General features: G+C 56.3%; 2 protein-coding genes across 2 annotated transcripts; one reads left to right on the top strand and one right to left on the bottom strand.

Annotated features, from left to right (window-relative positions):
- The first annotated feature begins 794 nt into the window (after window positions 1–794).
- TLR9 (toll like receptor 9) lies at window positions 795–4,872 on the top strand. The gene is made up of 2 exons (XM_051852711.3): window positions 795–918; window positions 1,655–4,872. The coding sequence occupies exons 1-2, from the start codon at window positions 916–918 to the stop codon at window positions 4,736–4,738; spliced, it is 3,087 nt and encodes a 1,028-aa protein (XP_051708671.3). The 5' UTR covers window positions 795–915; the 3' UTR covers window positions 4,739–4,872.
- Window positions 4,873–12,617: 7,745 nt separating this feature from the next.
- ALAS1 (5'-aminolevulinate synthase 1) lies at window positions 12,618–27,156 on the bottom strand. The gene is made up of 11 exons (XM_002713234.6): window positions 27,065–27,156; window positions 25,950–26,169; window positions 23,925–24,152; window positions 22,695–22,844; window positions 22,083–22,305; window positions 19,376–19,560; window positions 18,660–18,839; window positions 18,177–18,341; window positions 15,404–15,672; window positions 14,592–14,754; window positions 12,618–12,916 (listed from the first exon to the last, which is right to left on the bottom strand). Exons 2-11 carry the CDS (start codon window positions 26,146–26,148, stop codon window positions 12,756–12,758), a joined length of 1,923 nt encoding a protein of 640 aa, XP_002713280.5. The 5' UTR covers window positions 26,149–26,169; window positions 27,065–27,156; the 3' UTR covers window positions 12,618–12,755.
- Between the last annotated feature and the right edge of the window lie 567 nt (window positions 27,157–27,723).

Here is a 27,723-nt window from a genome sequence, read left to right on the forward strand (position 1 = left end):
CCTGTAAGACTCTGGTGGCCACTGCGTAGACTGTGGCTTTGACTCCAGCGGCACCTGTGGGAGGGGTCTGAGCAGAGGAGGGACCCCGGGCGTCAGGTCTGAACAGGTCTCTCCAGAGGCTGTGGGGCATGAGAGCAGCGGCAGGGCCATCAGAGAGGAGGTGGCAAGGGTTCAGGCCCAGGCCAGAGACGCTGGGGGCCCAGGCAGGATGGTGGAGGCGGAAGTGGAGGGATGAAGGGGCCAGGTGGAGATGCAGCGTGGGAGGGCCGAGTGCGGAGGCTCCGCCAGGGTCCCAGCGGGGCCAGCTGTGCGGCCGCCCCAGGAGCCATATGACTGTGCTCCGCTGGCACCAGGGGAACCAGAAATGCAAAAGAGGAGTTCCTGTTCCCAGCAGAGGTGACCAAGCCGTGGCCAGGCAGGTGAAGCCCCAGCCTCCTGCCACGCGGCTCTGCCCCTCGGGAACACAAGCACCCACAGAGCTCCGGGGCCAGGGCCCCTGGCGGCAGCCTCTGTCCTGACAGCACCTGTGGGCAGGTGCACGGGGGGAGGGGAGAGACCTCCTGGGATGTGGGAGGGCCCTGGCGTGGGGGGCAACACAGCTGGCCCCATCTGGAGCTACCTGGAGATCAGACCTCTTGCTGACCCAGGGGTGGGCTCTGGGCCTTCAATCTGCCCTGGCCTCCCACAGGAGATGTGGGCCCCTGCGGGAGTGGAAAGAGGAAGGGGGAGGGGCTGCTTGCCACTGGCCTATGCAAATGGCCTCTGACTCAGCACGCCCCTCTGCTCCCTCCGGTGAGCAGGGGACAAGAACAAGAACGAGGACACTGCTGTAAAGCTCACTTCCTCTGAGAGCTCTCCCCCGGGTGCGGCCGCCCCGACCCCTGGCCAGATCCCCGACGAGCCCCGGCTCCGGTCATGGTAGGACGGCAGCTCTCGGCTCCCTGGGGAAGGGGCAGAGGGTGGGCCTGGCAGCTGTGGGCAACAGTGAAGGGGGCTGTCACCCACGTGGCCCAGGGGACGCTCATGGGACCCCGCGGGTGCCAGAGCAGAAGCCTTTCTCTGAGCCGTGGGACCCATGCCCGTGTGGCGGGTGAGGGGCAGAGCCTAGGGCTCTGTCGGTGGGTAGCAGGGGCTACAGGCCCAGGGCTGCCCAGGGCCTGACCCTTTGCTGCCTGCCGCCCCTCTGATCTGTTCTGACCACAGCAGGTTTAGGGCTCTCAGTCCAGGTGAGACGGACAGAGGCTGAAAGCTGCAGAGCCCATGGTAGCCCGGGGCCCTGGGTGGCAGCCTCATCCCTTATTGGGTAGAGGGCGGTAGGGAGAGGCTGGTGGTGGGGCAGAGAGGGGGTTTCAGGGTGGCTGGAGGGAAGGGAGCCAGCCACCACCTTGCTCAGGAGGACAGAGGAATGGTCCCAGAGCAGGGAGGGGCAAGAGGGTGAGAGGCCCAGCAGGCCTGAGGGCTGCTTAGCAAAGAAAGCTCCTAACGCTGGGTCTGCACCCCAGGCTTCAGCCCTGGCTCTGAGCCGCGGAGCTGGCTCGGTGATGGAGCGCACGTGCTCTCAGGCCTGGGGGGTGGGGGTGGGGGTTGGGCTGTGCAGAACAGGCGGAGGTGGAGCTGGGGCCTGGACCCTCACCCAGCCCCCTCCTCCCCACAGTGTCCCTGTCGAGGAGCCCCGTGGCCCCTGTCGCTGCTGGTGCAGGCCATGGTGCTGGCTGCGGCCCGGGCCCTGGGCACCCTGCCTGTCTTCCTGCCCTGCGAGCTGAAGCCCCACGGCCTGGTGAACTGCGACTGGCTGTACCTGAAGTCCGTACCCCGCTTCTCGGCAGCAGCACCCCACGGCAACGTCACCAGCCTTTCCCTGGCCTCCAACCGCATCCACCACCTGCGCGACGCCGACTTCGCCCAGCTGTCCAGCCTGCGGCATCTCAGCCTCCAGTGGAACTGCCCGCCAGTCAGCCTCAGCCCCATGCGCTTCTCCTGCCACATGACCATCGAGCCCAACACCTTCCTGGCCGTGCCCACCCTGGAGGACCTGAATCTGAGCTTCAATGCCATCACTACTGTGCCCGCCCTGCCCAGCGCCCTCGTGAAGCTGTCCCTGAGCCACACCAACATCGTGGTACTGGACCTCACCAGGTTTGCTGGCCTGGATGCGCTCCGCTCCCTGATCCTGGACGGCAACTGCTACTACAAGAACCCCTGTGGGAAGGCCCCTGTGGTCTCGGGGCCCCCGCATGGCCTGGGCAACCTCACCCACCTGTCACTCATGTACAACAACCTCACGCAGGTGCCCCGCGAGCTGCCGCCCAGCCTGGAGTTCCTGCTCTTGTCCTACAACCGCATTGTGCAACTGGAGCCTGAGGACCTGGCCGGGCTGAGGGCCCTGCGCGTGCTGGACGTGGGCGGGAACTGCCGACGCTGTGACCACGCCCGCAACCCCTGCGAGGAGTGCCCCCGCCGCTCCCTCTCCCTGCACCCCAACACCTTCAGCCACCTGAGGCATCTGGAAGGCCTGGTGTTGAAGGACAGCTCCCTGCACACGCTGGACCCCAGATGGTTCCACGGTCTGGGCAACCTCACCACGTTGGACCTGAGCGAGAACTACCTGTACTTCTGCATCACGGACACCACAGCCTTCCAGGGCCTGGCCCGGCTGCGCCGACTCGACCTGTCCTTTAACTACCACAAGAAGTCGTCCTTTGCCCAGCTGCGGCTGGCGCCGTCCTTTGGGAGCCTGCTGTCCCTGCAGGAGCTGGATGTGCACGGCATCTTCTTCCGCTCGCTCAGCGAGGACACGCTCCAGCCGCTGCTCCGCCTGCCCCAGCTCCGGAGGCTGCACCTGCAAACCAACTTCATCACCCAGGCCTGGCTCGGCGTCTTCGGGGCCTTCCAGGGCCTGAGCTTCGTGGACCTGTCGGACAACCGCATCAGCGGGGCTTCCGGGCCGGCGGCCACCGCGGGGGAGACAGGTGGCACGCAGCAGGTCTGGCTGCCGTCCGCTGACTGGGCTCCAGTCACTGGGGGCGGCCGCGGCTCTGAGGACTTCATGCCCCACTGTAGCAGGTTCAACTTCACCTTGGACCTGTCCCGTAACAACCTGGTGGAGGTCCAGCCGGAGGTGTTCGCAGGGCTCTCGAACCTCCAGTGCCTGCGCCTGAGCCACAACAACATCGCGCAGGTAGTCAACGGCTCGCAGTTCCTGCCGCTGACCAGCCTTCAGGTGCTGGACCTGTCCCACAACAAGGTGGACCTGTACCATGGGCGCTCGTTCACGGAGCTGCCGCGCCTGGAGGCCCTGGACCTCAGCCACAACCGGCAGCCCTTCAGCATGCGGGGCGTGGGCCACAACCTCAGCTTCGTGGCCCAGCTGCCCACCCTGCGCTACCTGAGCCTGGCCCACAACGGCATCGGCGGCCGCGTGTCCCCGCAGCTCCACAGCACCTCGCTGCGGGCGCTGGACTTCAGCGGCAACATCCTCAGCCGGATGTGGGCCGAGGGAGACCTCTACCTGCACTTCTTCCGAGGCCTGAGGGGCCTGCTCCGGCTGGACCTGTCCCAGAATCACCTGCACACCCTCCTGCCCAGATGGCTGGGCAGCCTCCCCAAGAGCCTGCGCCTCCTGCGGCTCCGAGACAACTCCATGGGCTTCTTCAACTGGACGGCGCTGGCCCTCCTGCCCAACCTGGAAGCTCTGGACCTGGCAGGAAACCACCTGAAGCTGCTGGCCAATGGCAGCCTGCCCAACGGCACCCGGCTGCAGAGGCTGGACCTCAGCTGCAACAGAATCCGCTCTGTGGCCCCCGGCTTCTTTGCCCTGGCCGTGGAGCTGCGACAGCTGAACCTCAGCAACAACGCCCTCCAGACCATCCGCTCGTCCTGGTTCGGGCCCCTGGCGGGCGCCCTGCAGCTGCTGGACGTGAGCGCCAACCCTCTGCACTGCACCTGTGGCGCGGCCTTCCTGGACTTCCTGCTGGAGGTGCAGGCTGCCGTGCCCAGGCTCCCCAGTGCCGTGCAGTGTGGCAGCCCGCGCCAGCTGCAGGGCCTCAGCATCTTTGCTCAGGACTTGCGCTTCTGCAAGGATGAGGCCCTCTCGCGGGCCTGCTTTGGCTTCTCGCTGCTGGCAGTGGCCCTGGGCCTGGCCGTGCCCATGCTGCACCACCTCTGTGGATGGGACGTCTGGTACTGCTTCTACCTGGTGCTGGCCTGGCTCCCCTGGCGGCGACGGTGGGCTGTGGACGCCCTGCCCTACGATGCCTTTGTGGTCTTCGACAAGGCAGAGAGCGCCGTGGCCGACTGGGTGTACAACGAGCTGCGGGGGCAGCTGGAGGAGCGCCGTGGGCGCCGAGCGCTGCGCCTGTGCCTGGAGGAGCGGGACTGGCTGCCTGGCCAGTCGCTCATCGAGAACCTGTGGGCCTCAGTCTACAGCAGCCGCAAGACACTGTTTGTGCTGGCCCACAGCGACCGGCTCAGTGGCATCTTGCGTGCCAGCTTCCTGCTGGCCCAGCAGCGCCTGCTGGAGGAGCGCAAGGACGTGGTAGTGCTGGTGCTGCTGCACCCGCCCGCCCACCGCTCCCGCTACGTGCGGCTGCGCCAGCGCCTCTGCCGCCGCAGCGTCCTCCTCTGGCCTCGCCAGCCCAGCGGCCAGGGCAGCTTCTGGGCCCAGCTGAGCACGGCCCTGACCAGGGACAACAGCCATTTCTATAACCGGAACTTCTGCCGGGGGCCCACAGCTGAATAGCTCAAGAGCCACAGCCGGGAGGGGCTGCACCTCCAAAACTCCTGGCCTCCCTGCCTGGCATCCCAGCCTCTCACAGCTGCCATACAGCAGGCACTTAATAAATGCTGCCACGGAAGTGAAGGAAAAATCGCCACGGAAGCCAGGTAGAAAGAGCTTTTCCAAACAGGGCAGGTGTCGGGCGTGGCGGTGGGGGTGCTGCCTGGGTTTGCGTCCCGGCTCAGCTCCTGACTCCGGCTTCCTGCTAATGCGGGCCCTGGGAGACACCAGGTGACGACTCAAGTAGTTGGGTCCCTGCCACCCACAGGGGAGACCTAAACTGAGTTCTCAGTTGCCAGCTTCGTTCTGGTGCTGCCCCAAGCAGTTAGGGGAATGGGTCAGTAGACGGGAGTCTCTCTCTTCTCGGCCTCTTTGTCTCTCAAATAAATAAACAGAGTTGGGAGGCTGCTGGGAAGCATGACTCCAGCTGCTGCCTAGGAAGGTGAACCCAGGTGCACGACTGCTGGTTTCCAGCACAGGTCACTGCCCCGAGCTCACGGACGCAAGACGCACTTCCGGAGGCCTCACACCCCTTGAATTATGGACACCCCCTACCCCGTGTCTGCAGGCTCTTCCCCATCTCCCATGAGCGCCCCCGCCACCTGGCCCATTTAAACCTCACGGCCTCCCTGCCTTCACTGGACCCAGACCAGTGCGATCCGAAGCGATGTCTCCCGAATCACACTTCCTATGGCCCCCATAAAAGTCCTTCTGACCTCGGTAGTTTCTACCTTTGGATGGGTCCACACTGCCGACAGCCACACGGCTGTCCGAGGCGTGAGTGGCACCAGAGAAGGAATTCTCCAGGTGTCCATGGAGCGAAGACAGGCAGCTGCCTGGGGGAGCTGCCATCGCACAGGACAGTCTGCGGGCCCAGGCGTGGCCAGCGGCTCAGGGCAGCCTAGCTCACGGACGCGTTTTCTGGGGAGTCTGGAAGTGGTCTCCTTCCTGGAGAGCAGGGGCAGATCCTCCACCCCTCCCTCCATGTATTCACACGCATGCGCGCGTGCGCACACACACACACACACACACACACCTACCTGCTCACACAGGGCCAAAGGCCAAAGCCAGTGCTCTGCTCTGCTAGTCCCAGGCACAGCTGGGTAGCCGGGCTGTCGTATATTGCTCTCGGGTGCCTGTCTCCATCACCTCCTGGGCTGAAAACGTCTTGAGAGCAGAGACCTTGCAGGTCTGGTTCATTTCCAGCTCCCAGCAAAGTCCCCAGAGGAGGAAGCCCAGGAGAACATTCCTTCCAACGCCTCGGGAAACGTAAGGCGAGTCCCGGGGACTGCACCCTCTGGTGGCCGTGTCTTTGAGCCCAGCCTGAGGGTGGGTCCCTCCCTGGGGCACGGTGCTCTTGGAACCACAGGGGATTGCAGGGTGAAGTCACCACCGGTCTCTGTGTTTCCACCTAGAGGTGGGAGCTGGGTCTCTGATCTGATATCAGAGGGAAGCCTCAGTGAGTGGCTTCCTGCCTACAAAGGTAGAGACTGGCTCTTGCCTCCCAAAACTGCAGGAGCTTGGGCTGGAGTCCCAGCCACATGTGACCTGGACCATCTGTGTGTTTCAAGTTTTTTTAAAAAATTTACTTTGAGAGGTAGAGCAACAGAGAGAGGGAGCTCCCACCTGCTGGCTCACTCCCCAAATGCCCACAATGGCCAGGGCTGGGCTGAGCTGAAGCTGAGAGACAGGAAGTCAGTCAGGCTTTCCACATGGGTGGCAGGGACCCAGGCACCGGAGCCGTCACGTGCTGCCTCCCAGGGTCTGCAGTTAGAAACTGGGCCATCATGTGGCACATGGATATCCTAACTGCTGGGTCAAACACTTGCCCCCTTTTCCTACAAAGATTTGTAAAACCTGGGGGACAAGTACTGTGGCTCAGCAGGTTAAGCTATTGCTTGGGCTGCCCATATCCCATGTCAGATCTCGGTTCTAGACCCAGCTGCGCCATGCTTCTGAATCAGCTCCCGGCTAATGCCCCTGGGAGGCAGAAAGTGATGGCCCAAGCGCTTGGGTCCCTGCCCCTCGTGGAAGACCAGGATGGAGCTCTGGGTTCCTGGCTTTGGCCTGGCCAGGCCCTGATTGTTGGGGGCATTTGGGGATTGAACCAGTGGATGGAAATCTCTCTCTCTCCCTTTCAAATAAGCAAATATTTAAAGATTTGAAATTTTATATAAGGGATAGAGAGAGAGGAGAGAGGTTGCAGTTTTTGATAGGCCACATAGATTTCAGTGCACAGCTGGGAGCTCCCTGCCCGCCGTGTGGAGACCGCCCATCAGAGTGTGCACCCCACTAGCGTGTGTGGAGTCGTGGGTAGTGACAGAGCCGGAGCCCTGGAGGAGCCTTGTCCTGGGCTGGCAGCCTGCACTGTCCTCACAGCCACACCTGCTCTTGAGCGACAGCAGAGCTAGGCCTGAGCCAGCAAGAGAGTGGAGCCATTGTGGCTGGCCCAGGCCACTTCTAGGCCTGCTGCGCTCAGGCATCTGGTGGGAGGGCCGGCACTGGCTGCAGACAACTCCCCCTGTGGCCTGGCTGTGGCCAGCTCCTGGGAGGGGGTGCTTTGTCCTCCTTCCAGAGAATAGCTATGAGGCAAGTGTAGGCCATTTTCTTCTTTTAACAGTCTTCTTAGAAATAGCGTTCATTGTATTTGAAAGGCAGAGAGAGACAGAGACAGAGCAAGAGCGAGATCTTGCCTCCACTGATACATTCCCCAAATGCCCACAACAGCCAGGGCTAGGCCAGACTGAAGCTGGGAGATGGGAACTCCATCCTGGTCTCCCACATGGGTCGCAGGGACCCAAGCACTTGGGCCATCTACTGCTGTTTTCCCAGAGTGTGAATTAGGAGGAAGCTGAAACAGGAAGTGGGAGCTGGGAATCCCACATGGGATGTGTGTGTCTCAGGTGGTCTCACCAGCTCGGCCAGACACCCACCCCACCTTCCTGTTTTTGGCCTGGGAGCAGAGCTTCTGGCGGGTGAGGTCCCCTGCTCTCTGCCCATCTGGAAGACAGTAGGAGGGGCTCTGGCTGGTATAATTGCCTTGAAAAGAACACAAGAGCAGCTGCTCCCCCAGGCTGGAGTCTCAGGGAGTCTCTTGGTGGCCCTGAGACTCTTCTGGCAAAACCAGAGCAGGCAGCAGGGCGCCGTCCAGGGCGCCACACGTGCTCACAGGAGGCACAACTGCCTGCCCACTGGTAGCCCTAGGTAGCAACCCCCCCACCCCCACGCTCCTGGGCCTGGTGCTTTGGGGGCTTTGGGGGAGAGAAGGGCCCTTGGAGATGAAGTCTCAGGACTCGGGTAGGAGGGAGGCCCATGGGGCTGGGCTTGCGTGAGTCGGAGGGTCCATGGCTCTGCACCACCCCTGCTCTCAGGCCCTGCAGGGCTGGCGGGAGGAGGCGGATCCACTGCTCGGCGTCAGGCAGGTGCCCGCCGGGCTTGAGGCTCTGGCCTCTGCTCTCCCAGCCTTGCCTGCCTGTTAACCCTGGAGGCAGAGGGAGAGAGCTCTGACCTGACTGCGGAGCGCTGACCCTGCCTCTGCCATCGCGGTTGTGGGCAGTTTGCCTTCTAAGGAGGGTCTCGTGGCCGCTGACGGTCTTACCACCCTGAGCCAGCTCCCATCTGATCGCCTAAGCTAAGCAGGCTCAGGCCAAACCCGACGTGGGCGCTCACCTGTCATACATCTTGGTCGGTGAGGGGGCGAGGCCAGAGCCACCTGCAGGCTGCTGTTGGGACTCGCGGGCACACGCATGAAAGGTTGGTGTGCAGGACCTGCAGCTGGTCTGGCTTCTGGGTTTTTCCCTTCACCTGGGTGGTGTCCTCCCGGGCCAGGGCTCCCTGCCCGCAGCACTGACAGCTCCGGAGGCATACGGGGTTCAACCCAAGGCACACAAAGCTGGGGCCAACCTCTGGCCACAGGAGCAGCACTGGGGCTCCTGGCAAGGCCTGTTTGGCGTTGGCCCCTGGGGCATGAGGCTTGGGAGAGCCTGAGAGGAGGAAGGCTCCATGCCAGGAGTCTGCCTGCTAAGACCTGAACACACTGCCTGCGCTGTCCCCGCAGGGCCCTGCTGGGTGATGACACTGGACAGTCTCATACCAGAGTCGCTCAGGAAAGCCCAGTTTCTGGGGTCGGCACCGTGGCGCAGTGGGTTAAGTCACCACCTGCTGATATCCCAATGGGCGCCAGTTTTAGTCCCGGTTGCTCCTCTTCCAGTCCAGTGCTGTGGCCCGGGAGGGCAGTGGAGGATGGCCCAAGTGCTTGGGCCCTGCACCCGCATGGGAGACCAGGAAGAAGCACCTGGCTCCTGGCTTCGGATCAGCACAGCTCCAGCCGTTGCGGCCATTTGGGAAGTGAACCAATGGAAGAAAGACCTTGTCTCTCTCTGTCTCTCTGTCTCTCACTGTCTGTAATTCTACCTGTCAAATAAATTAAAAAAAAAAAAAAAAAAAAAAAAAAAAAAAAAAAAAAAACTTTGAGAGAGATCTTCCAGACACTGGTTCACTCCCCACAATAGGCAGGTCTGGGACAGGCCAAAACTGGAAGCCTGGAGCTCAATCGGGGTCTCCCATGTGGGTAGCAGGGACCCCCGTCCTTGAGCCCTCACCTGCTGCCTCCCAGGGTGCACATTAGCAGGACGCTGGGTGGGAAGAAGAGCTGGGGCTTGCACCCAGGCACTCCTACGTAGGACGTGGGCATCCCAAGCTGCATTTTAACCTGCACCACATGCTCACCTGCACTGACTTCCCAGTTGTAAGCAGTTCACTGGCCCCATCTTTTGCCCCCAGATCCTTCTATCCCTGACTGTCCTTGTTTATTAAAATTTTAAAAATTTATTTGAAAGGCAGAGTTACAGAGAGAGAGAGAGAGAGAGAGAGAGAAGAGAGAGAGAATCTTTTATACTCCAAACAGCTGCAGAAGCCAGGGCAGAACCAGGAGCTTCATCAAGGCCTCCACATGGGTGCAGGGGCTCAAGCACCTGGGCCATCCTCTGCTGCTTTCCCAGGCGCATTAGCTGGGAGCTGGATTGCAAATGGAGCAGCCAGGACTTGAACCCGCGCTCATACAGGATGCTGCAACATGGGCGGCAGCTGACCCTGCCGTGTGCCCCAGCCTCCCCTCTCCCGATCTCCAGGACAGAGCCATCAGGCCTCGCTGCCCCAGCAGGTTCCGAGGCTGGCAGAGGGAGAGTGGGTCTCCCTAAGCATTCGGGCGGGAACGGGAAGGAAAGGAGGTGGCGAGGGACCTGGGCGTGGGAACACGCGGGACAATGGAAGGCCTGAGCGCGCCTCGGAGGCAGAGGGCTGGGAGAGCTGAGGCGTTCCCTGAGCAGGAAGGAACCGATCGGGGTTCCGAGGTGAGGTGACTTCCTCCGTGCCTGTGGCCTGCCTGGATGTATGGCTTTATCTGATCAGACTGTGACTCAGCCGGGTTCTCCCGGTTCTGGTCCCACGAAAGGCGTGGACCCAGGAAGTGCAGTGCACTCCCAGGCTGCTGGGAAGGGCGTGCAATGCAAGTCTGACCAGAGAGCAGGAAGCAGAGCTGCCCTGTCCAGAGCTGCAAGCCCGGCGGCCAGGCTGGGACGCTCTGACCTCCTGCAGTGGGCTTTTCTTCAGCAAACCTGTTTTTCTTTCTTTTTAAAAAGATTTAAGTATTTGAAAGGCCGAGTGACAGAGGAGGGAGGGAGGGAGGGAGGAGGAGGAGGAGAGAGAATATATCAATATTCCATTGGCTGGTTCTCTCCCTAAATGACTGCAACAGCCAGGGCTGGGCCAAACTGAAACCATGAGCCCGGAACTCTATCTGGGTCTCCCATGTGGGTGCAGGGGCCCAGCCTCTTGGGCCATCTTCCACTGCTTTTCCCAGGCTCGTTAGCAGGGAGCTAGATCGGAAGTGGAGCAGCCAGAACTCACAGTGGCACTCCGATATGGGATGCCAGCGTTGCAGGAGGTGGCTGAACCCACTGCACCACAATGCTGGCCCCTACACCTATTCTTTCTAGTTCAGTCGACCTGGGAGTCATCACTGGGGCCCCCTTTCATTCTGCACACGCTAGCTCAGCACCTACTGCATAGCCAGGGCCTACCGGGCAGCAGGTATTGGACTGGACTTGCAGATAAAGAAAGGAGCACACAGGTCCCTGACCTCAGGGAGATGACATTGCAACAGGATGACAGCACAAACGATTTACCAGGTATATTCAAAGGGCAGCACAGTAGGGGCCGTGCCCAGACAGGAATGCCTTGGCCACTACACGCCCAAGGGACTCTTGTCCTAAGGGAAGAGGTAGGAAAATTGAGACAGAAAACGCAGCTCACACTGAGGCCTGGAAGCTGGAGAGGACCTGGCTCTGCGGCCCCAATTTGGCCTGTGCAGCAGAGTGCACGAAGGAGGGCAGGACAGGAGCGAAGCCCGTTGTCAGCCTGCCTGGGGCACCTGGTCTCGGATGAGTGCAGCTGGAGGGGCCGAGTTTCCCACAGGGGAGGGACATGCTGTGTATTTCTCCAAGGTCTCTGTTGGGGTGGAGGAAGCATGGCTGTGGAGGCAGCAGGAGGAGGGGCCCGGCCTGGGATGGGTTTTTGAGAACCCCGAGGACTTGTAAAGGTGCTGGTGGGGAACACGGAGAGAGGCCCAAGGACCCAGGGTGACAGTTGGTGCTCCCTGCCTGCTGTGGGTCAGGTGCTTATCTCATACCCAGTGGGCAGTTGTCCAGAGGGTACTGAAAGCCCAGGACTGAGACGGATTCCATGGGCTGGGGTCGTGAGTGTCGGGTGCAGTTCAGACAAGCCCAGTGGGCCGTCAGCATTCTCAGGAAGACGCAGCCAGACCAACTGGGAAGGACCAGCTTGGGAAGCAGGAGTTGGCAGCCCAAGAGCCCAGAGGAGAAAGCTGTAAAAAAGCCAGGGTCGCCCGCCTCCAGTCCACTGAAATGCAGTGGAAGGCGGGCAGAACCAGCTGCTAAGTTTGGCAACACAGAGACTAGTGACAACAGCAGCCTCCATGGGGAACACGGAAGAGAGATTGACCAAGGAGGCTACACGAAGAGGCAGGACAGAGGCGGGAGGCAGCTGGTCTGGATCTTAGGTGAGGGGAGCTTGTGTGTTTTTTAAAAAAATTTATTTTCATCTATGTGAAAGGAAGAGCAAGACAGAGCTCTCACTTACACATTAATTCCTCAAATGGTAACAACAGCCAGGAGTCAGGAACTCCATCTGCGTCTCCCATGAGGTTGGCCATTATCTGCCTCCCAGGATCCATCAGCAGGAAGCTGGATGGGACACGACAGCTGGGACTTAAACTTACGATCCAGCATGGCGTGTGGGCGTCCCAAGGCGCGGTCTAAGCTGCTGTGCCACGGCCCCAGCCCCAGCCCCAGCGTGTGTTTTTTGGGTGGAGGACACAGCCTGCTGCAGGCGAGGAGAGTGTACGACAGAGAAGAAAGGAGATGGTCGTGGGAGCAGGCAGGCGGTGGTCACGGTGCAGTGCACAAAGCCCTTTACTTTGGCTGGAGGATGTGGTGAGGCAGACAGCCCGCCCCTCCTGACAGGCCTGACTTTCCCCAGAACTCCGAGGTCACGCAGGTGCGGGGGAGACAGCTGCAGCAGGTGGGGCGTTCCTGGGCGGCACCGAGGGCCCACACCACTCATGAGCAGAAAGCATGCAGCGAATCCGGCTGTTTCCAGGCCGTGCAGTGCTGGGGACTTGAGGCATCAGAATGGGAGGGTCGGTTGTTCCAGTGGCCTCCAACGCCATTATACAGTTTCTATTTCCCTACAATACAGGCTGAACTTAAAGGGAGGAGGAAAAAATCGCCTTTGATTCAGAAACCAACAGTGCAGAGACCCAACACTTAATCAAGAATTTATTTTCAGGACTGTTTGTATTCTAGATTAAAGTTTAATTAATTTACTTCATTTATAAAGACAACTGTGGTGATTAGCTGGTAGGACGATGGCTGGGGGTCAGGTGCGGTACTTGAGGTCACGCTCAGGCCTGAGCAGACACCAGCTTGCTCATGCCTGAGAAGTAGGATTTCTCTCTCTCGCTCATCACTTCGAAATGCAGTGGCCTCCTGCAGAAGTTACACTCTGCAGAGGAATGCGGCTTCAGGTCCAGCCCCACCTGCTTCCACGTGGCCAGCAGATTCTCTGTGGGGAGCAGGTTTCAGACATTGAAGGGAGTATGAACGACAACCTGTGTCCACACAAAAGCTCGCATACGGTGTTCACGGCAGTGTCACTCCTGACTGCCACACAGTGGCAACCACCCCAGCGCTGTGGCATATCGGGTAATGCCACCGCCTGCAGTGCCGTCATCCCATATGGGTGCCGGATCAAGACCCGGCTGCTCCACTTCCGATCCAGCTCTCTGTTATGGCCTGGGAAAGCAGAAGATGGCCCAAGTCCTTGGGCCCTTGCACCACAATGGGGACCCAGAAGAAGCTCCTGGCTTCTGGCTTCGGATAGGCCCAGCTCCAGCAGCTGAAGCCACTTGGGGAGTGAATTAGTGGATGGAAGACCTCTCTCTCTACCTCTTCCCCTCTATAACTCTGCCTTTCAAATAAATAAATAATAAACAAATAAGTAAATAAATACAATGCAGTCAGTCCGTACGACAGACTTGGCAATGACAAGAAATGCTGTGCTCACCGCCACCATGGCGTGGGTGGACCTGAAAACCCGAGACTGTGAGCAAGCTGGGCGCTCACACGGAACGTCCATGGCGACCGAGGGCAGCCCAGCGGTTCACAGGGCAGGAAGGGTGAAGGGGAGTGGCCACTACTGGGCTCAGGGTTGGTCTCTGAGGTGATGGTTGCATAACATGGTGACCTTACCCAAGAAGCCCTGAACTGTACACTGTGAGAGGGTGGAGCTTCTGGTACCGGAAGTTTATCTCAACAGGCTGCAATAAGCAGACATAAAAATAGAGAAAGAAACAGAAGCCAGACCTGGGCTTTCTTTCACAGGCCTTCCAGGAAAAAGCCGCTCCAGTATCATCACATGGATGCTATCTATCTATCTATCTATATAAAATTTTAAAGCTAGAGCAACAGAGAGATCATCCACTTCCTGCTTCACTCCCCAAATGCTCACAAACAGCTGGCGTTAGGCCAGGTCAAAGCCAGGAATTCCACCCATGTCTCCCATGTCAGGCAGGAACCCAAGGAGCTGTCTCCCAGGCACTTCGGCAGGGGGCTCTGTCAGAAGCGTGGGGTAGCTGAGACTGGAATCAGGCATCCTGAGAGGGAATGAGGGTATCCCATGTGGCAGCTTTACCTGCTGTACCACGGCGCCAGCCACACACACTGGCTCCTCTAGACGGATTGCTTCTAAGGGAAGCCGAGCAGGCTCAGGAGGGCTGAGGGTGACATGTCTTTGGGGCAGGGGCAACCTGTGGCTAAAAGCCCTCTCACCCCGAGTCTCTGCCCTTAGGCTGGACAAGGAGGTGAGGCTGGGGCAGTACAGAGCCATGAGCAGCACAAAACGTGGAGCAATCACTCTCACCAGAGGGGTTTGGCGTGTGTAGTTCAAGGCCCACATGACCTCAGGGAGTACAATGGCACAGACAAGCGTTAGCCGGACTTTGGAGGGCCGTGGAGACCAAAGCCTGCCACAGCTGTCACTGTGCATGCTCAAGTCGGGGACAAGGGCACCGTGGAAACACCAGGCAGATTAGCAGGCTACCCCAGAGCTGCCCAAATGACTGCACCCCTTACAGTGAACCAAACGCCTAATGTCACTCAGAGACCTGCAGCCCCGAGGGCTGCCTGGGAAAAGCAGCAGCAGAGGGCACACAGCGTGGAGCAGCTCCCTGGGTACTCACCGAGGAAGTAGCTCATCATCTGTGGCGTGTGGTGAGGGGTGGGCGCGATGCGCAGGAGCTCCTCCCCCCGCGGCACCGTGGGGTAGTTGATGGCTTGGACATAGATGTTGTGCCGGCTCATCAGCTCGTCACAGACTGCTGTGTTTTTGGCGGCATCTGCGACCTACGTTTGATGGCAGGAGGAGGCAACGTTAGAATGACATGGACCACGTCATGGCAGATTCTGGTGAACACAGGGCCCCCAGGGCTCAGCTCGAAACCAGACTGGAGTGGTGGAGGCAAGCCTGGGGGTCAGGTCAGCGCCGCTGGGACACCTGCCACTTCAGCGAGGCCCAGATAGGCTGACGGGCCTCGCCTGGGAAAGCACCGCTCCTGGTCACACCAGCTGACCTTTGTACAGGATGCAGGCGGGGCCTCAGAAGCTTCGGGGATATTTCCAGGAACCTTTTGAAGTCCCTCATTTGTGTAACCCAGCTTTGGTCATGGCAGCTGTCATCAATTATACTAACAGCTGTGATGACCAAGGGGCCACCACCTACAGTGGAAAAGGCAAAACATTTTGAAATTTACTAAATAGAAACTCACATTTCAAAGCTTGCAAGCTCAGACTTCTAGATCTTTCCAGATACAAACTCTGTGCTCACTCTGAAGGTTAGTGCTCTGGAGTAGGGACCACTGGCTCTAGCACAAGGGGTTCAAAGGCTTCCTTCTCACTGTGAAGTCAGCCAAAGGCGGAGTCACGGCAGAGGGCTGCAGCTGCGGCCCCCACCCCAGAACACTCGCACCTTGTCCCACCACAGCAGGGCCATTACCCGCACAGGGATGATGTGACTCGGGCAGTGCACCACCGGGAGGCCAGCATCCATCAGCATCTGCCTCATGAGCTTGACGTTGCGCTGGTGCTGGCGGCGCAGCGCCCGCCCCTCGGCGCTCTTCAAGATCCGCACAGACTCCAGGGCTCCAGCCAGCAGCATGGGTGGCAGGGACGTAGTGAAGATGAAGCCAGCCGCGTAGGACCTCACGGTGTCAATCAGTGAGCTTGTGCTGGCGATGTACCCTCCCACACAGCCGAAGGCTTTGCCTGGGGGGAGACAGCACCATTTATTTCAGCAAGAGCCTCTGAATGCACATGGCGAGATGCTGCAGAGCCTCGAATTTGCTTCTCCCTGCTCCCCCACCCTTTTTTTTATTTAAAAGGCAAAGATAGAGATCTTCTATCTGCTGGTTCACTTTCCAAATGGTCACAATGACCAGGGCTGGGCCAGGACAAAGCCAGGAGCTTCTTCTGGGTCTTCCATGCAGATGCAGGAGCCCGAGTACCTGGGCCATCTTCTGCTGCTTTCCCAGGCACACTATGGAGCAGCCAGGACTTGAACCAGTGCCCTTACAGGATGCTGGCACTGCTGGCTGCTCTATTTTTTTTTTAAATTTTATTTAAGGTATACAAATTTCATGTATTTAATGTATACAGATTTAGGAATATAGTGATACTTTCCACCCTACCCTCCCTCCCATCCACGCTCCCACCCTTCCTCCTCCTCCCTCTCCTATTCTCATTCGTATCATTTTTCACAAAGATCTATTTTCAGTTAACTTTATACTCATAAGATTAGTCCTACACTGAGTAAAGAGTTCAACAAATAGTATCAAGAAAAACAAAAACACTGTTCCTCAGCAGTGGAGACACGGGCTGTGAAAAACCATCACATCTCCTCCCTGTCTTCTCTACTGCTTTCCCAGCTGCATTAGCAGGGAGCTGCATCCCAAGTGGATCCAAGACTGGAAGACAGGGGCACTCAGTTTGACACCTGCCAGTGTTGCAGGTGGCAGCTTAACCTGCTGTGCCACAATGCCAGCCCCAGGCTACCCATTTTTAAAGGGAAAAAGCTGAGAAAAGTGTTGAGAGAGTCTCAGCCAAATCACATGGCCAAGTCGGTGTACGACCAGGATCAAAATGCAGGCCAGCACCCCAGTGACCAGTCCAGTGTGTCTGAACATCAAGCTGCTAGCTCTCTTGCCAACATTTGATCCTTAGCTGCCTTTCCTACCCAGGTGAGCCACGCTGGCAGCGGCGAAGCTCCATCTCCCCTGCTCTGTGCGCTCTGGGGTGGGTTTGAGTGGTGGTGCCCGCACCATCCTCTCACCGTGTGCGTCACTCCTGGGGCTGGAACACAACCCCGCTAAGCCACCAACTCTTTTGGTTACTTAAGTAAGCACAAAACCTGACAATGAGTGTTTGCCAGATAAATAGGAAAACTCAGAACCTGTTAGGGCTGATTAGAGCCAGACTTGTTTTTCAGGGCTGGTCAAGTCCTTCTTACAATTCCGTGTCTCAAGTTTCAGGATTAAGGCCTCCAGAAGAGCACTTGAGATCTTAACAGTGCGTCCTGCAATTCACATTGTTGCTGGGACCACGGGCAGGGCTGGGCTGGTGTGAACTCCGACAGTGGAAAATTTCAGGACCCATCCTTTTCCCCCCCAAAATGGCTGCACTTGCAAAGAGCCCAGGTCAGGAGAGCCCCTTCATGAGGCTTTCACAGCCTCGACAGCACCCAAGGTCGCTCTTTCCCTCCTGTCCTGCCTTCCCCGGGGCAGCGCTACACCCTGGTGCTTCAGCCAGCACTGCTCTACCGACTTCTGCCGGTCTACAAAAGTCCTCCCACGTGCATAACGAACATGTTCCTCTCTGTAGGGCTCTCCAAGGCAGAGACGAGGTCTAGAGTAATGACCAACCCAGATCTCACTTCTCTTCTCCACACCAACTTCTGATGGAGGCCCCACTGTGTCTCCACTGGACTAACGAAACAGAAGTGCAGGGGTCAGCCCAACCCAAGATCGCAGGACAAGGGAGGTAGGCAAGCAGCACTTCAGCCCAGGCAGCACAGCCCCCGTCAGGACTCCCGGCACCTGTGAAGCATCTCCGGTATGACAAGGGGCAGAGAAGGGCCAGGCCAGGCCAGGCCAGGCAGAGACACTGAGCCTAACAGTGCCTGAGCCTAACAGCTGCTCTGGCAGAAAAACAGCACAGTCTTTTTTCTTTTTAATTGAGGGGCATGAGTGTGGGCATTCAGTTGAAAAGTTAAAGACACCTGCGTCCCACGTCGGAGTTCCTGGGTTTGATTCCTGGCTGACTCAGTTCCAGCTTCCTGCTAATGCATACCCTGGGAGGAAGCAGAGATGGCTCAAGCTTCTGCCACCCACGCGGGAAACCTGGGTTGAGTTCCTGGCTCCCGGCTCTGGCCCCAGCCCAGCCCAGCCTCGGCCTCAGCAGACATTTGGGGAGTGAATGTGGGTCAGAGCTCTGTGTCTCTCTCATCAATGAATAACTTAGGGGAACAAACAGAGCCAAGACTCTTGCACGGCATGCAGCTAGAGCCCCAGATACATCTGGGGTGTGCTCAGGTGGCTAAGGGATATTTCCATAGTGTTCAGCTGTGTGACTCTAAGCTGGGCCACCACTCTCTGGAACAGAAAAACACTCAAAAAGGGGGCCGAGGCTTTATGCTGTCGCACTGCCTCCTCACTAGATCCCAGTTCCCCAGGTCGTCTCTGGCCTTGTGAGGGCAGTGTGCCACGTGTACATACCAAGAGTTCCGGAAATGATGTCCATTTTTGGCATGACTCCGTCCCGATCACCAATTCCTCCACCTCGAGCCCCATACAGCCCCACTGCGTGGACCTCATCCACGAAGGTGATTGCTCCAAACTCATGGGCCACATCACACAGTTCTTCCAGGGGGCACACCGCTCCTAAGGGAGGACGGAGGCTACTCTGCAGAGCTTGCATTTCAGAAATTTCTCTTGGTTAGAGACAGAACAAAGCAACTTAACACTGGGAAGGAAATGAGCCTCCCTCAGTTTCTAAGTTATCTTGGGGTCTTCTAAGACCCTACAAACAGCCAGAGTAGAAAACCCAGAGTCACCCAAACCTATACAATATCCACTGATTACAGAATCCTAGCAGAGAGTGAAAGGAAAATAAAATGCAAAAGCAAAATGGAACAGCTTCCCGAGCAGCGCAGGCCCGGGTCTCACCTCAGGCCCCGCGGTGCCTCTGTTCAGACTTACCGTCCATCGAGTGCACGGTTTCAAATGCCACGATCTTGGGGAGCGCGGGGTCGGCCCGCCGCAGCAGCTCCCTGAGGTGGCCGGCGTCGTTGTGGCGGAAGATGTACTTTGGCACTCGGCTGTTGCGGATGCCCTGGATCATGGAGGCATGGTTCCCAGAATCGGAGTAGATCTCACAGCCTACCGTGACAGAAATGCTATTTATTTGCCATTAGCACCAACGACAGGTTGTTTCCTAGACAGAGACAGCATCGTCTGCCCCTGAAAATGCCCAGCAGGAAAAACATATCACGTGCCAGGTTCTTTATGACAAAATAACCAGCTTGTGCGTCTTCTCTAAGGAGGCCCAGAGGTGTGCAAAAGCCCTGTGGCAGCAGGCAATTCATCTACTTTTAAATCTAGTTGCCTTACTCCAAAATCAATCACAAGATAACTAACAAAACGATTAAGAGATTTCTCCAAAGGGGCTTAGAGCACAAAGCACATCTGAGGCCATTAGCTTAAGGATGTGACCTTTCAACTTTGGATCTTCCTGGAATCGCGTTCTAATGGAACTCATAGGTGCAGTTAGCATCTCACACTCAACCCAAGAACAAATGTCCTAGGTGCGACCATCACCCTCGCCTGAGAGGTTCTGATAAGCTTGCTCTCTTCTCAATATTCTTATTACTAAGAAACCCCCAAAGCTCTAAGGCACTCAGGCCCGGCTTCCTTACCTGGCATCATCTTAGCCAGGGTGAACAGGGTTGAGTCGTTGGCCACAAAACACGAAGAAAACAAGAGGGCCGCATCTTTCCCATGCAGGTCAGCCAGCTCCCGCTCAAGATCAACGTGGAATTTACTAGTTCCAGAAATATTCCTCGTGCCACCTGCCCCAGCACCGTGTTGTTTTAAAGTGTCCCTGTTTTATGAAAAACAAAACACACAGAAAATAAAGCTCATGGTTCCAGATGCTGTGTGAACTGTGAACTGATCTTTCTAGGACCCAGGAGACTGGAACTTAGGTTGAGCCAGGAATTCTCACTGTGAACCTGGGGCCAGAGCTTTTCACTGACTTCACCTTCAAGCCAGGTGGGACAAGGTGTCCCACTGGGGTGATGACAGATCTGCAGGGATCATCAGAACAAGTGCTCACTGTGCAGTAGCTAAGTACTTTGAATTGGCCAAGTTACTCTGTCGTGCAGTTTCTTTCCTCTGGGAAACACCATTCTTTTAAAAACATTTATGTACTTATTTGAAAGCCAGAAGACAGATAGGCAGAGCTTCCATCTGCTGGTTCACTCCCCAGATGCCTGCAACAGCCAGGGCTAGGGCAGGCCCAAGCCAGGACCTGAGAACTCCATCCAGGTCTCCCACACAGGTGGCAGAAACCCAATCACTTGAGGCATCACCATCACCTCCCAGGGTCTGTAGGGGCAGGCAGCTGGACTCTTGAGCCAGAGCCAGGAACTCAACCCAGGTACTCTAAGTGGGATGTGGGTTTCTTAACCAGTCTTAACCACCAGGCCAAATACCCACCCTGGGAAACATCATTCTTGCCAACAACACAGCATCTCAAGAACCAGCAAACTGGGGCCAGCATTGTGGCATAGTGGGTAAAGCCTCCACCTGCGACACCGGCATCCATCTGTTTATATCCTGGCTGCTCCACTTCCGATTCAGCTCCCGGTCAATGGCCTGGGAAAAGCAGCAGATGGCCCAAGTGCTCAGGACCCTGCACTCATGTGGGAGCCTCCTGGCTTCCACCTGGTTCAGCTCTAGCCACTGTGGTCATCTGGGGAGCAAACCAGCAGATGGAAGATCTTTCTCTGTCTCACCTCAGGCGGAGGCTCAACCTGCTAAGCCACAGCACCAGCCCCTCTATGAACTTTTTAAAGACCCTTTGCATACATGGATTTCAACATTTTTTGCACCAAGATAAACTTCTTTTAATTCCATTTTCTGTGAACTTTTAGAAGTACAGTTGAATATCTACACTGAATCTTGGACAGGACTCTTCTTAGCAAGGCTCTGATGGTTTGGCAAGCAACTCTCTCAAGCCCTGGCAGCCCTGGCACTCCTCCTGAGGGACGTGGAGGATGGGATCTGCCATCCTTGTTAACATGTCCTTTCGTACAGATAGAAGAGCTCGCCACATGCCCACAATGGCCAAGAGCTGAGAACTCAATCCAGTTCTCCCAAGAGGGAGGCAGGAACCCAGCCACTTGACCAACTATTACACCGTTGCTTCTCAGGGCATGAGCCAGCGGGAAGCTGCAGTCAGGGGCCGGAGGTGGTAACTGAATCCAGGTACTCTGATGTAGGACATAGACAACTTAACCATTAGGCTAAATGCCTGCTCCCTAACATGGCTTGTTTTTCTTCCTTTTTTTCTTTTTCTTTTTCTTTTTTTTTTTTTTTTTTAAAGATCTACCTATTTATTTGAAAGGCACAGTGAAAGAGAGGGAGAGATATAGATCTTCCACCTGCTGGTTCACTCCCCAGATGCCTGCAACAGCCAGCACTGAGCCAGTCATAAGCTAGGAGCCAGGAACTCCATCTGAGTCTCCGATATAGCTGGAATTCTACTACAGATTCAGCTATTGGACCTATCATCTGTTCAGCTCCCAGGTGTGCTAGCAGGAAGCTGATTTGGAAGATTAGCCAGGGACTCTGATATGGGATGCAGGTGTCCCAAGTGGTAGCTTAACCCAGTGTGCCATAATGCCCCCACCAAACATGTCTTTGTAAACTAGCTTTTCCCCTGGTGTGCTGGATTTGTATTTCTTCACCTACATCCACCAAGGATGTCTCTGCAAGATTTCCTGGTATTCAATGCACAGTTACTTGTGGAGTGGCAGGAAAAGAACTGGGCCCACAAGCTGGAACCCTCACTTTGAGGCTCCACCAGCACCTGCACATTATAATTTCTTTAAAAGTAACCTCTGGGGTGGGCACTGTGGTGCAGCAGGTTAAGCTACCATTTAGGATGCCTGCATCCCATATCCGGGTGCCTGGGACTGAGTTCTGACACCGTTTCCTGCTAATGTGCATGCTAGGAGGCAGCAGACGATAGTTCAAGTGCTTGGGTCCCTGCTACCCACATGGGAAACTCAGATGGAGTTCCTGGCTCCTAGCTCCAGGCTCCAGGCTCCAGGCTTTGGCCTGGCCCAGCCCTGGCTGTTACAGGCATATGGGGAGTAACCAGCAGATGGAAGATCTATCACTCTTTCTGATGTTTTGGTTTTCAAATAAAATTTAAAAATACATAAATAAACTTTAAAAAAAAGTGATCTGTAGGTATTTTCAAAAGTGAAGAAGAGAATTTTGCAATGGCACATTTTGAGCTGTTGCAAGAATCCCCACACACAAGATCCAACAGCTATAAATCATCAGTGCTTTGCCAAAGAATGCCGGTGGTATCTCAAGTCGGGAGCTACTTACATAACTGCCGCACACACCCGTGGGTGCCGACTCATGCCTAGGTAGTCGTTACTGCACCAGACCGACACCTGCTTTTTGGTGATGAGAGAGTCCGAATAGTCATCTGCCATGGGGAAGATGTGTGCCCTCCGGTTCACGGTTTTAAAAACTCGGTAGGTGTGGTCATTCTTTTTCTCATCAATTTTCTTCTCAAAGAAACGATCATACTGAAAAGTGGAAACAGCTAAAAACCAAAGGAAACACAGCACAATCTAATGGTTAAGAAGCCATCTTGCTCAGAATCTGGGTTCAGTCAAAGACAGACCTGAGTTCAAACCCCAGCATGGCCACTCAGCAGCAAGGAGATTCTGGGCCAGTTACCCGGCGCCCTCACCCTGCGAGGGTAAATGAGGCCATCCATGTCAAGCACCTGCACTGCCCGGAGGGTGGCAGGTGGGTGTGAAAAGGGAGAGGGCTGGCTACCAGCAGCACATGCAGTCACCACAACCCGAAGCAGCTGGTCGCTCACGCAAGGGCCGGGCTTTCAGGCCTCCACTCCCTGTGCAGCTTTATGTCTCATGTACGTGTAAGTGTGAAACTCTCCCGCATCAGGGGAACGGCCATGAGACTTACATTTTGGCAAGTTATCTTGAAGAAGGTGAGACACTTTTTCCGGTCTTTGCTTTCGCATAATATCCTGGAAGTTCTTCAGCAGTCCACTGGGGTCCTCTCCGTCAGTCTTCACGCTAATCACACTCGCGTTCACTGAGCTTTGGGCAGCCTCTGCGACAAAAGCCAACAGGTGGCCAATGGAACTGACATTCTCCTTTGCTGTCAAAACGGCTTACAGCCTGGTTCACTCAAAAGCCACCACAGCTGGTTAGTTGTAACTGAGTATGTCAAGCATCTCTTCTATGTTAGTTATTGTAACAATCAGCTCCTGGCACTGTTTTGCTTCTGAAGCTACCAGCCTGCTTTATTTAAAAATTTAAAAAATTTTTAAAACAATGTATTTTTTTTTTGAAAGTCAGAGTAACAGAGGGAGAGAGAGAGGAAGAGAGAGATCTTCTATCTGCTTACTTACTTCCCAGATAGCTACAACAGCCAGCACTGGGCCAGGCTAAAGCCAGGAGCCAGGAACTTCATCCAGGTCTCCCAAGTGGGTGCAGTGGTCCAAGCACTTGGACCATCCACTGCTGCTTTCCCAAGCCATTAGCAGGGAGCTGGATTAGAAGTGGAGCAGCTGGGACATGAACTGGCGCCCATATGGGATGCCCATGTCACAGGTGGTGGCTTTACTTGGTATGCTACAGTCCAGTCCCTACCAGCCAGCTTTAATGAACACTGAAGTTCAAAGCTTTGTAGCTGGCTGGACACATTCTCACTCTACCCAAGCCCCCTGTCCTAACCTCAGTTTTCTAAAAGCAAAAGAATTTTTACTGCATCATTTCTGCTGGTAAGACTTTTGTGGGGTGGGTACCTTGGGTGCTATGTGGGTACAGTCAGAGCTGGAATTCAGGTTGCCACTCAAAGACCATGGGGTGCCCACAGACCTGCACTGACACCACTGGGTTCTACCTTTTCATCCTACCAGACTGGGGGAAGACCAAAGGGACCAAGGTAACTGGTGGCGGCTCAGGACTACAAAAGCTGGTCACATCCTACACACCTACCAGAAAGAAAGTCCCACATTTTGTAACACAGTCCTCTAACTGTCTATCTGGAGGATCTTCCTCCCTGATCCTAAAAGAGGAAGGTGTTTACACAAATACCATCCTAATAATAGCACAGACGCAAATCTGAGGGTCCCAGAGAGCCAAAGGCCCGCCCACCCTTGCCAGAGGCTGCCGCCTCAGCCGCTACCTTTCCTCACGGCATGTATTTCCTGCACGTCCTCCTGAAGCTCCAGGCTGGCTTTGCGGACGACACTGCTGCCCCCCTGGCTCATCTGTGCTGCCAAGAAAGGGCACTTGCTTCCAGCGCCCTGGCTCGAGGCTGGGGAGGGGTGTCCAGACGGAAGCTGTGTGCCATCTGCAGGCCGCTGGGAGCTGGCTGGAGCCTGCTGGACCTCGGCTTGGGCAGTTTTGTCTTCTGACAGAGGAAATGGAAAAAATGAACCATCAGATCTGGTTGCACAATATACAAGAAGGCCCACTAATGTTTTTCCTCTTATTGCCCCAAAGATAAACTTTATGCTTATTCCACCCCACAATCCAAACATAAACTTGTTTTATTAGGTTTTGTTAATCTCACTATTTTTTTTATTTGTCTCACTGGAAATAATGCCCCTATAAAGACTTACTTGGCAATTCCAATTACCTCACAGCACATAATAATAATAAATAATAAAGATACTATTTTCTATTTTTAGACAACTCGGAGTCCTCAAGTTGGATCATTTCCAGTAAATTCTACCCCAAGCACATTCAGCCTGTGTCAGGAGAGGACAGTCTCTCTCAGGGTGTTCGAAGTATCCACACAATTCTCTACTCACATCTTCTAAGCAGATTCTTGACCAAGAAGCATGCTGTTGCTTAACATGAAAACTACTAATTTTTTTCTGAATAAAAGAAATTAGACTAAAATGCAGGTCTCCAGGTTGCTGTCTGATGGAGTTCAAACTACCAGTATGCTAAGAAAAAAACCACAGGTATATCACCATTATCTACCTTACCTACGTTCTCATCTAAGACTTCCCTCTCCCCTTAAGAAAATTTGTTCCCCTTCCTTCTAGAAAAGCCTTCACATTCTGGAATACTGTTACTCAGTGGCTAGTCTTTCCTACATTGGACAAGGTGTTGCAATGGTTTCCATTAAAATCTTCTCTAAATGAAAGCCAAAAAAACTACTTTGAAGTTAATTTCATCAATTGCAAGTATAGCACATATTCGTTAGAGAAAGTCTGGGAAAAGAAAAAGAGACAAGCCTTACAATTTACAAACATTCTGGCAAAAAAGACATAGCTAATTCCTGAAACTAATCCTCCAAAGGATTAAATCCTTTCTACTTACAGAAAAAAAACATTCCTTTCTTCCAAGTTCACACCCAGACAACACACCTAACAGAAGGTAAAATATTCCCTAGGATTAAGTGAAATTGGAAAAGCTTTATCCTTTCCTGGCAGCACCAAACAGAAACTAAAGTCATCTACGCTCTCTTTATTACAAATAAAACAAAGGATTTATAAACAAAATAAGGTTATCTGTTTAAAAAAATTAACAAATACTATATGATTCCACCTGTATAAGGCACCTAGAGTAGCCCAATTCATATAGACAGAAAGTAAAACAGTGGTTGCCAAAGTTTCACTCTGGGAAGGCAAAGTTCTGTAAAGGGTTGGTGGGCACGGTGCAACGAGAATGTACCTGCCACCACGCAACCATGCTCAAAAATACTTAAGGTGATCAATTTTATGTTGCGCGCATTTTACAACACAATTTTTTTAAAGAAAAAAATCACAACTTTAAAAGCCAAAGGTCAAAGATTTAATGAAGGAGAGGCTGGAACGCAGCATGTTAATTTAATGTTTATGCAAATAAGGCACATAGGAAACGCTGAAACGCTAAAACCAAGCCAGAAGAGACCTGTAATATGGAGCGCTGGCCGGTCTCATCTTTAAAGATGGGAAAACTGGAAGCGCCTACTTGGTGGGGTTAGGGCAACATTACCTGAGCTACCCAATGCCACAGCCCAGCCCTTAAACGCCCTTACCACTGTGCGCACTGGCCTGCCTCTGGCCAGTGCTGAGCCCACGCATCCCCACCGCCCCTTCGCCCACGCATCCCCACCGCCCCTTCGCCCACGCATCCCCACCGCCCCTTCGCCCACGCATCCCCACCGCCCCTTCGCCCACGCATCCCCACCGCCCCTTCGCCGCCAGACACTTACTCTCACTGGCCGGAGGGGTTTCTTTGATCTGCTGGCAGTGCCCTGCAGAAGTGGACAGGGCCCGAGGGGCTGGCTTGGCCCCAGCCTCCATCATCTTGGGGCAGTTTTGCGCATAGAACAACAGGGATTTGCCTGCCTTCTGCAGAAAGGCCTGGGGCACTCGAGATAAGAACGGGCAGCGGCGCACAACAGTCTCCATGTCCAGGGAGTGTGCTAGCTCCTGTAGAAAGAGGGCCGTCAACACTTGCTCATCAGGCAAACAGCACCGCAGGCTCACTGCCTTCAGGCATCCCCTGCGGTCCACACCAAGGGTACCCAGGGATACACACCTCACTCGAAAAATGTCTAAGGACAGCGCTGATGTGGACTGGGGACCACACTCTACCCAGGCCTTCAGGCCTCCTACCCTCCCCGGCTGTACACTAAAGCACCCCCAAAGCAACTCCACCCAATGAACACTGACAGTTAACAACTAAGGGGAGGGAAGGATGAGGGACAAGTCAGGAACAGGTTCGGGAGGCCGATTCGCAGCACACACTCAGGTGCAGACGTGAGCACGGGGAAGAGGCCGCGGTCATTCATTCAGGCGGGGAGGACTCCGAAAGATCTGGACTTTCTCCGGGTCCCCAGGCCCCCAAACCCAAGGACGGCGGCCAGCGGAGCCCTGGGTCGCTGAGGCATGGACTGCCCCGGGATCAGGCCCCACAGCCAGCACCGGACAGAACCGAGAGGAAGGGCATAAAGAGGGCGGGGGCGAGAGGGAAGCGTCAAGGGGCTGGGCAGGGGGGCATTAGGGGCTCTGAGATCGAGAGGCGGGTCCGGCGGAAGCAGGTGGTCCCCGGGGAGCTGGGGACCCGGGGTCAGGCGAGGTCGAGAGCCCGCAAGCAAACGGAGGGGTGCGTGAAGCGAAAAGCAGCCGGCAGGAGGGGGCCGAATGTGGGGGACCCGAGGTCGCCGAACTGGCTAAAGATCTGGACGGTGAGCGCCGAACCCACAGCAGCTATGACTGGGGCGGTGGGGGATGGGGTCCCAGCCGCCGGGAGAGAGGGGCCCGGGCTGGCAGGACGCGCGGGGACGCTCAGGGCCGGCGCCGCCCCCAGAACGCGGGCCCTCACCTGCGCGGGGCACTCTGCGAGGCGGCGGCCGCGGCGGCGGGCACTCAGGCCGAGGTGTCCACACGAACGCTTGCCCTTGTCGGCGAGCAGTCTCAGGCCGCGGATACTGCCGCCTAATATACAGCGGCGGGGAGCAGTGCGCATGCGCCCTGGGCCCGGCCTCCCTCGCGCAGGCGCGCCCCCTCTGGAGGCTGGGCGCGGCGGGCCCGCCTCCGTGAGGAGCGCTGAGCGGGCGGAGGCTGAGGCGGTCGGCCTCGGCTGGCAAATCCCGCGCTGGAGGGCCGCCGAGCGGCGAAGTCTTTTGTCCCGGCCTCGTCCCACACCCCCGCGGCCGCCTCCCCACTGACCATTGCGTCAGAACCCGGCGTTCGGCGCCGTGCGGCACACGGGGGCAAGGTCCTAGACCAAGTGCGGCCGGGGCCAACTGGAGACCCTATTTTTTGCCAAGTAGAAGTTTGGACATGTGGAGGGGGTTCCGGGCCGGGTCTCAAGCAGGAGCTGCCCCGCCAGGGACTTGCTGTCGCATCTGTCACCGAATCACCCAAAGACGGAGCGGTGCCGGCAGGGAGAGGCTGGAGAGTGGGGACCCAGCTGTGCAGACAAGGATGCAACCCATGTGCCCTGAGCTCTAGGGAAAGGGGAGGCCCAGGGCCTGCCAC

The sequence above is a fragment of the Oryctolagus cuniculus genome, chromosome 10 (genome assembly GCF_051225735.1).
Source record: "Oryctolagus cuniculus isolate XC-2025 breed Fujian yellow rabbit chromosome 10, ASM5122573v1, whole genome shotgun sequence".
Lineage (NCBI taxonomy): Eukaryota > Metazoa > Chordata > Mammalia > Lagomorpha > Leporidae > Oryctolagus > Oryctolagus cuniculus.

Excerpts from the sequence above, each read along its gene's own strand:
- ALAS1 (XM_002713234.6), bottom strand. The coding sequence starts at position 26,148 with ATGGAGACTGTTGTGCGCCGCTGCCCGTTCTTATCTCGAGTGCCCCAG. Across the intron at positions 18,840-19,375 it reads CCTGGCTAAGATGATGCCAG|GCTGTGAGATCTACTCCGAT; the intron begins GTAAGGAAGCCG and ends CTGTCACGGTAG. Across the intron at positions 12,917-14,591 it reads GATGATGAGCTACTTCCTCG|AGAATCTGCTGGCCACGTGG; the intron begins GTGAGTACCCAG and ends TGCTCCCCACAG.